General features: G+C 34.8%; 1 protein-coding gene across 1 annotated transcript; it reads right to left on the bottom strand.

Moving 5' to 3' along the window:
- Nucleotides 1-986: 986 nt before the first annotated feature.
- Nucleotides 987-2,518, bottom strand: LOC132281045 (uncharacterized). Its single transcript, XM_059782783.1, has 3 exons — nt 1,683-2,518; nt 1,375-1,617; nt 987-1,176 (listed from the first exon to the last, which is right to left on the bottom strand). The coding sequence occupies exons 1-3, from the start codon at nt 2,516-2,518 to the stop codon at nt 987-989; spliced, it is 1,269 nt and encodes a 422-aa protein (XP_059638766.1).
- Nucleotides 2,519-8,263: the final 5,745 nt, after the last annotated feature.

Raw genomic sequence — 8,263 nt, 5'->3', positions numbered from 1 at the left:
AGAATGAAAATATCTTCCAAAAATATTTTCTTAAAAACCCCTGAAATAAAATATCTTCAAAAGATATTTACGAAAAACACCCCAAGAAAAGAAAAGGATTCTGGAAAACTATGCATCCATGCCCCTATGGACACTGAGAGCAACTAAAGTACTTTCTTGCAAAAGTAAAAATACGTATTTCGTGAAAACTATATATAATGAAGATAAGTGAAGCTGGAAATCAACTTCGAGCATAAAAAGTAACAAACGGGGAAAAGACAAAATAGGGAAGACGACGAAACAGGAAAAAAGACGAAAAGTGAATAGTGTCAAAAAACGAAAAATGTGGAAATGACTCGGTCCTCAAAGGAAGTTGGCAATCCGAACGAAAGAGTCTTGGAAACCAATTCCAGGCACTCGAGATGACACTAAATGACAAGAAATAGAACTCGAAAAAAGAAAACTAAACGGAAAAAATTCATCCATAAAATTTCAGGAAAAAAGAGAGGAAGGAAAATAACCGAGTCATTACAATTGGGCCGAGTTCTGACCATCCTAGAGTCACAAATCCGAGAATATGTAGAGGACTATGAAGCACGGACACGGACACGGGACACGGGTACGACACGATACGGATACGGCTACACGGCAAATTTAAAAAAAAAAAAAGGACACGAACACGGCGGGGATACGGCTATAAAATTATATATATATATATATATATATATATATATATATATATATATATATATATATATATATTCAAAATTCACAATTCATCTTCTAAGCATTTAAGAACCAAGCAAATAATTTATCACCTAAAAGTCATAAGTTCAATAACCAAAAATCTATAATATATGCATCTTTCATCATTGGCCACTGATCACATAAGATTCATACGAATAATAACTGAACAGTTTACTTATTCAAAAAATAAAAAAAACTGAACAGTGATTAGTTGATAACAGTGAGCCCAAAAAATAAAAGGAACTCTATAATCCTCTTCATTAAGTTAGATCTTCTAGAAACTCATCGTCATTTCCATCTCCCTCATCGGTAAATATCATGGCCTCCAAGTCCGGTTCATCAAGTGAAAGATTTGCAATCTCAAGTATTCCACTACCTTCTAATGAATCAAATGCATCTCCCCCAACATCCCACATCTTAGTTTCACCCACATTATATTGTGGAGTTCTCCTTGATAAAAGACGAAGATTGGAATGTACAAATACCAAATCTTCGGCTCTTTATGGTGCTATCTTGTTCCTCTTCAAAGATTGGATAAAAGAATATGTACTCCAATTCCTCTCACAACATGAGGAGGAATAAGGATGTCCAAGTACCTTCAAAGCCAAAGATTGGGTGAGGGGTGTTGAAGCTCCATAAGAAACCCACCAAATTGCTGGCTCCATAAGCCCTCTATCATTCAAGGAATCAACCGATCCAAACTCTCTAAAACCCACCGAAAAACAAGCATACTCTTCTTTAATCTTCCTTCTCTCCATATCATTAGTAAAGTACCTTTGGAAGCAATTTTCTTTTAAACTTGAAATCTCTTGATCTCTATGTGGAGGAACACGATTGGGAGCCTCTTGAAGCCATTGTGTGCTATAAAACTTAGAAGTGACAAAATGATAGCTAAAAGTTAATTTGACAAAAATTCAAATTAGAACCTAAAAAATGTATAAAATATTAAAAATTACCTTGGATTCAAGGAATGTGTAAAGCAATGAAGGGGTGTGTTGCTCTTACTCCATCTAGCATTTAATATTTCGCGCACCACCAAAAAGAATGGAGACTCCTCATGCTCTTGCTTTCTTTCATGATGATAAATAGCGGCCTTCACTTTAGCTATCATGGAGTCCCACATCTCATACACCAAGTGAAGACAAGGAATATCCGTATCGGCCCTCCTAAGCATGTCATAGATTGGCTCAGTAAAGTTAATTATGTAATCAATATCTCGCCACCAATCATCACTTACTATTTTTGTCTTGACAGTTAAAGCCCTTTGAACATTATCTTCCCTATAAGATGTCCAAAAATCACTCATCACCATTTCTTGGAGACCACATTTTATTTGCTTAAATCTTCTTAGCATCACAATCATTGAAGCAAAACGTGTATCCGCAATAGAAAGCATGGTTAATTTCACATTTTCATGAAACATTGCCAATCTCATGGAATGATTCATTATAAAATTTTTAATAAACATACAATCATCGATAATAGTTGTAATCCAATGGCATTCTAAAAAAACAACTTCATTGGCATCGTTATTTTTGGCCGCACAAATATTTTTCAAAGCAAGGTTGAGGGTATGAACCACACAAGGAGTCCAAAATAGTTTTGGAAATTGGACTTCAACAAGCAATCCTGCACTCCTACAAACAGGAGTATTATCGGTAATAACTTGGACCACATCATCGGGTCCAACCTCTTGAATGGTCTCCTTGATTAACTCCGAGATGAAAAATTTATCTTTGAATTCACCTTCACAATTTACCGCTTTCAAGAACATAGGCCCATTTACACTCATAGCCATAAAATTGATGATTGGCCTCCTTTGTGGATCCATCCATCCATCACAAATAATAGTAACACCATTTTCCTTCCAAGAATCTTTAATTGGAATCATCAACTCTCTATGTTTGCTCTTTCATTTTGAAGAAGAGTAGTCCTCAACAAGTTGTAACCGGGAGGAATATAGCCACTAATACTATTATTAGAGGCATAAGTGTAGGAGGCAACATAGTGTGGGTTCATTGCAAGGTGAAAAGGCAAACCGGCCGAGTAAAACATTCTTGCAATTTCATTATGCAATTCATCACGAACTCCAAGATTAAATGTTTTTTCAATTGCCGAACTAGTTTTCCTCTTTCTTAAAACATCAAGCATAAATGGCCCACCTCCCGTGCTTACATTTGCACTTGATGAAGATCCAGCTTTGCTTGACTTTGTGGAAGGTGGCAAAAGAACCTGTTTTGGCATCTTTCTCTTAATTCTTATTTCAGCTTCATTAACTAACCTTTGCATTTTAGCTATATGATTATTAGTCACTTTTTTACATGCTTGAATGCCATGTCCCGAGATTTTTAGCAAATGCGCTTTCACCCTATAGTATGATCCCTTAAAATTCCTTTGACAATAATTGCATTGAAATTTTATATTTCCCCCTCCTCCCCCAACCTTATCAAACTTTTTAACAAATTTCTAGAGAGGGGTGTTATCATCAGGTTCAACCCCACTGCTAGAACCTTGCACATTCATTTTCCTAATAACAAACAGTTATATATAAATACAAAATTGCAAATAAAACTACAACAAATAACAAGACTAATTTTAATAATTTTATCTTTGTTATAACTTATAACTAATGAACTGATGCATTCATTTTCAAAGAACCACATATAATTTGACTAATATATTCCATGAAATGGAATATGTTCCCTGATTTTATTATTCTTTAACTTATATCATATCTCATGAATCATCATGCTATATAACATTATAATTTGGGAGATGTCAACGTATTGAATAATAAGCTATTTTTTTTTTTTTTTCCGGGTAAATTGCTTATCTAGTTCTCTTTCAGTTTCACAAAGTCTTGTACTGTTGTACAACTTGTACATGTAACTTATATATATATATATATTTCATGTACGTTACAGAGGTCTAATTGAAGAAGAGGAGAGAGGAAGTGAGAGAAAAGAAACCTACTTGGTGGGGTCGCCATAGTAGACACCGGAGAGACGAAAAATCTGGTGAAGAGTTGTTGTCGCTGAGCTCATAGTCGCATCTAAGGAGAGGAATCGCCTTGGGCAATCGGCGAAGGAACGGAGGATTTGGGAATTTTGGGTCTAGGGCACAGAAGACAAAACCGATGATGTATCTACGACATTTAGAATTTTACTGTGTAGTCTTTAGTATGTAGTTGTTTTATATTTTTTCAAAATTTTACTTTTAACTTCTAAAATTAGTAAATTACATTAGGTATCCTTTTATCTTTAAAAAAATTACAAAATAAACCCCGTCGTGTCCCCCGCGTGTCCAAGCCATTTCCGCCGCGTGTCCGTGCCATTTCCGCCGCGTGTCCGAGCCGTGTCCAATAAAAAATTATTTCTGGACACTCCACAGAAGTGTCGGACACGTGTCCGAGCCTCGGATACCCGTGTCGGTGTCCGAAAAGTGTCCGACACTGGTACGTGACCCTTGAGAGGAGTGTCCGTGCTTCATAGGTAGAGGATGAAGCATTATTTGGAGGAGGATGCGGGTTGGAGTTGATGAGAGGCCAAGCTTTGAAGACTTTCTCTCTCTAGAAACCCTCTTTTCCCCCATGAACATCTTGGGCTGTGCTTAGAAGTCGAGACTGGAGCTCCAATGTTCATCTTTGTCATCTCTATGGCTATCGATTTCTTCTCTTGGGGCTTGGATGGAGCCCTAAGCCAAGTATTGTATTATTTGTCTTCAATTTGGGATTTATTTGTGTAGATTGTTTAACCTTATGAATTATACTTGGTTGTACCGAGATTGGTAGTGTTTAATTCTTCCATTAGTCTTTTTATGATCATTACATTGTCTTATGCATTGATTATGGTCGATTGATCTCAACATCTTCACTTCTTGTAGTTGTGTGGATAATGGTTAAACAATAGTGCTTAATTGATGTAATTATAATTAATTTGATAGTTCATGCTTAGATTTGATAGGTTGTGCTACAATATTAGTGTAGAAGTAGGTAGGTAAACAATTCATACTTAAATTTGATGAGCTATGCTTATTGATGCATTTTACATATTCTCTTTACCATGATTGTGTGCTTGTAGCAACAATTCTGTTATTACACAAGTATTTTCTCCAATTTGATTGCAATGGTACAATTACAAGGCCAAAGTGGATTATATGACCTAAGTTCCTCAATATCTCCATTCTGTTATCCATTTATCTTTTCTTTTATTTGTATTTGTTATTTTGTTTAGTTTAATTATGATTTTAAACAACTTATCTTTTCTTTTAAATCATTTATTCACTAATTTTAAATTGACTCAAGACATCAGTCCCTGTGAACGATCCCTGCTCACTATTCAAAGCTTAAACTACATTCATATAGGCCTTGTGAAGCGACCTCTCGCAAAGACCTGTCAGTTTTTGGCGCTGTTGCCGGGGACTATGGTTTAATTGATTCAATTTAACATTAGTGATTATTTGATAGTTTAGGATTTGTGTATATATTTTGCTTATTATTTGTTTTTGTGCAATTCTAGGTACTTGATCGAGAGAGGGGAAAGCTTGGGGATCGTTGCTTTGCTTGGGACCTTTGTGAACTTATCTTGAACTCAATGTTATGCACTTTTTAGTTTTATTTTATTGTTCTTGTTCAATAATTGGCCCTTGTTGTGGTCATTTACTTTTGTTTTTATTTTTCTTTTGTTGATTTGAGGAGGATGGGATCAATGTATATGGATTAATTGTGTTGTTGATGTTGTTGTTTCTTTGATGGGTTTTGTTGTTATCACTCTTTAATTCTAATGGCGGACAATAATGACACACATCACCCTCCTCATAAACCACGTCTTTTGCCTAATCTTCCACCTAGGGCTCTCAAGCATCACTATACTCTTAAAGCCATGGTGAGGAAGGAGTCAATAAAATTGTTGGATCCGGTATAGAAAGTAACATCCCATCTTACTAGAAACGTTAAACTTAGCATCCACGAGACACATCGTATCTCTTTTATGACTTAGACTTTTTAGGTTTTCATAAGCATTTTCATTTCCGTAGTTTGGTTTACTTGCATTTTGTTTCTTTGTTTTTCTTTTATATTTTGCATTTAGTTCCATAATTTATGCTTTCATTGGCTAAAAAATAATAATAATAAATAAAATTAAAAAATTAAAAAAAATTTGGAAGCTCAATCGATCAAGTTTTTCACTCGATTGATCGAGCATCCCAACATTTAGAAAAAATTTTGAGCCTTAAAAATCATGCTCTCAACTCCACCGTTCGAGTGAAACTCGATCAATTGAGTTTAAAAAATAATAATAAATAAATAAATAAAAATTGGAAGCTCTATTGATCGTCAATCGATTGAGTTTGAAAAAAAAAATAATACGTTTAAACATTTTTTTCCTTGTGTGCATTCATGTATCATCTTTCATACTTTCATGTTTTATCCAAGGCTTATTCACATCTCTCTTTTTCATCTTGTTCTATATTACCTTAAAGTATATTATTTGCTTATCCTTATTCCATATTGATATTGATGAGAGTTGTGCTAATGTGGTTCTTTCAGGCAAGTTTTTGATTCCAAGTTTGGGGGTGTCTTCTTTTAAATTGGATCTTTTCGTTACCGGACTTCATAGGCTTTTGCACTTTAGTATATTCCCTCTATCTTTTTTCTGTCCTCATTGCACATTGAGGACAATGAACAGTTTAAGTTTGGGGGTATAAGGTAGCTTTGTGCATTCTATTTAAGTTTTGAGCTTTAATTGCATGATTGAGAATTAAAAACCACTTTGGCTATGATTTTGATCTTTTGAAGCATAGATATTGCCTTAAAATGGCAATTTTTGAGAGTCTAATACTTCTTGTATGCTTAATGCCATTTAGGGGAAAATTTTAAAATTTTGATATCATGCTTGCTTTTGTGGTCCACATCATCTTCCTTGTTAAAATGCTTTGATGATTGATTCTAGAGTACTACATTTGCACAGGTGTACACTAGCATTCAAATTGTGGGGTACATGCTTAGATGATCATTATTTGGTTATATCTCATTTGAGCTAGTAGACTTTAAGGAGTCATCATTCTTGGTATAATGACCTTGCATGCTAAATAATAATCATTTTTGCTACGTAACCGAGATTCTTACCTTATTAAGCATTGAATTCTCAAGTCAAAAGGTGAAGGACCCAAAAAAAAAAAAAATTGAGCGCTCTCACCAAAAGAGGTGAAGAGTTGGGAAATGAAAAGTGAGAGTTATCTTGATTTGTAGCCTAATTGATTTGAGCTAGTAACTTTTTAGGGATGTCTTAACACCTAATGCCCTAAAGTTATCCGGTTTGGGAGCCATTGACCCAATGCTCGTTACACAAGTCTTCTAGAGATCTTAAGAGATCTTACATTGCACCATACTCTTATCTTTGATCCCATATCTAAAAAAATAATAATAAAAAATAAAATTTATTTTTGAATAAAACTTTCATTTGTAATCTTAATTATTGTTATTTAAGATATGTGTTAGTTTGAGGTCGGATTGTGATCTTTACATTAACTATGCTAAGATAGTAACATATTTAGATGCCAGTTCACTCAAAAAGGATGCTAGAATTAATTTGATGGCCATGATTGACTTATTTGATATGTGGGAATTATATTTGCTTGCATGATGTTGAAATATTGAGAAAAGCTTAAAATTGGCTGAAATTTGTATACTTGAGGTAGTCTTCTATTAATTATTATGGAAATATGCTTTAATATTTTTTTAATGAAGATAAGCATTTAATGTTTATGAGTAGCATTTCTAGAAACCCTCACGAGACTTCACTCGTCCTCTAGGGGTAACCTAGGAGTTTAAAAGGCTTGTTGCATATGTTAAATGCAATCGTGATTCCTACAGAAATGGCGTTATCTTTTTATTGTTTTCAGTTATTTGGTTGTTGCATTTGTTTTATTATCTTTATTCATTGCTAAGGGACTAGCAATATTTAAGTTTGGTAGTGTGATAAGTGCTAAAATATACACATTTCAGCCCTTAACCATGGATATATTAGAATCTTGATCTATCTTTATTTTTCCGTTTTAGTCTTGATTTGTTATATTTTCAATTTCAGGTTCATAAGGCTTAAACGAGCTAAATCCAATGCCTTAAAGCCCTTAGGAAGGTCAAACGGAGTCTTGAAGAGGAGTGGGAACAACAGAAGACTGGAGTGTAGAATTCACTGTTCATCCAGAACGATCGAGCCTTATCCCTAAACGATCGAGCCTTCTAATCGATCGAGCTGTAATGTTCCTATTTTTCATTTTTTTGGAACTTCTGCCGTTACAGGGGCATTTTCATCTTGTCTCGTTTTGTGTGCCTGACACGTGGGGAGTGCCGGGTGTGTCTGAGAGTTGAGTGTGACATTTCTTGGGTTCAGGACTCTTGGAAATGCACTGGTTATCTTTTCGGCATTTCTCAATTTTTCCAACCGGAAGGTCCCGGGTAAGACCCGCTACCAGAATTGTTGTGCACAGAGGTTGTGTCACGGGTCCATTGCATTTCATGCATTCTTATTTAATGCAT

This window comes from Cornus florida, unplaced genomic scaffold (assembly GCF_030987335.1).
Source record: "Cornus florida cultivar Cherokee Brave unplaced genomic scaffold, ASM3098733v1 CherokeeBrave_3.0.0_Hap2_Chr11, whole genome shotgun sequence".
Taxonomy (NCBI): Eukaryota; Viridiplantae; Streptophyta; class Magnoliopsida; order Cornales; family Cornaceae; genus Cornus; species Cornus florida.
This window is presented reverse-complemented; position numbering and strand designations above follow the sequence as displayed.

Bases quoted from the DNA above. Each gene is read 5' to 3' on its own strand.
- LOC132281045 (XM_059782783.1), bottom strand. From the start codon at position 2,518: ATGAGTGTAAATGGGCCTATGTTCTTGAAAGCGGTAAATTGTGAAGGT. The intron at 1,618-1,682 runs GTAATTTTTAAT...ATTAACTTTTAG, and splicing joins ACACATTCCTTGAATCCAAG to CTATCATTTTGTCACTTCTA. The intron at 1,177-1,374 runs GTGGGTTTCTTA...TCTTTTATCAAG, and splicing joins CTTATGGAGCCAGCAATTTG to GAGAACTCCACAATATAATG.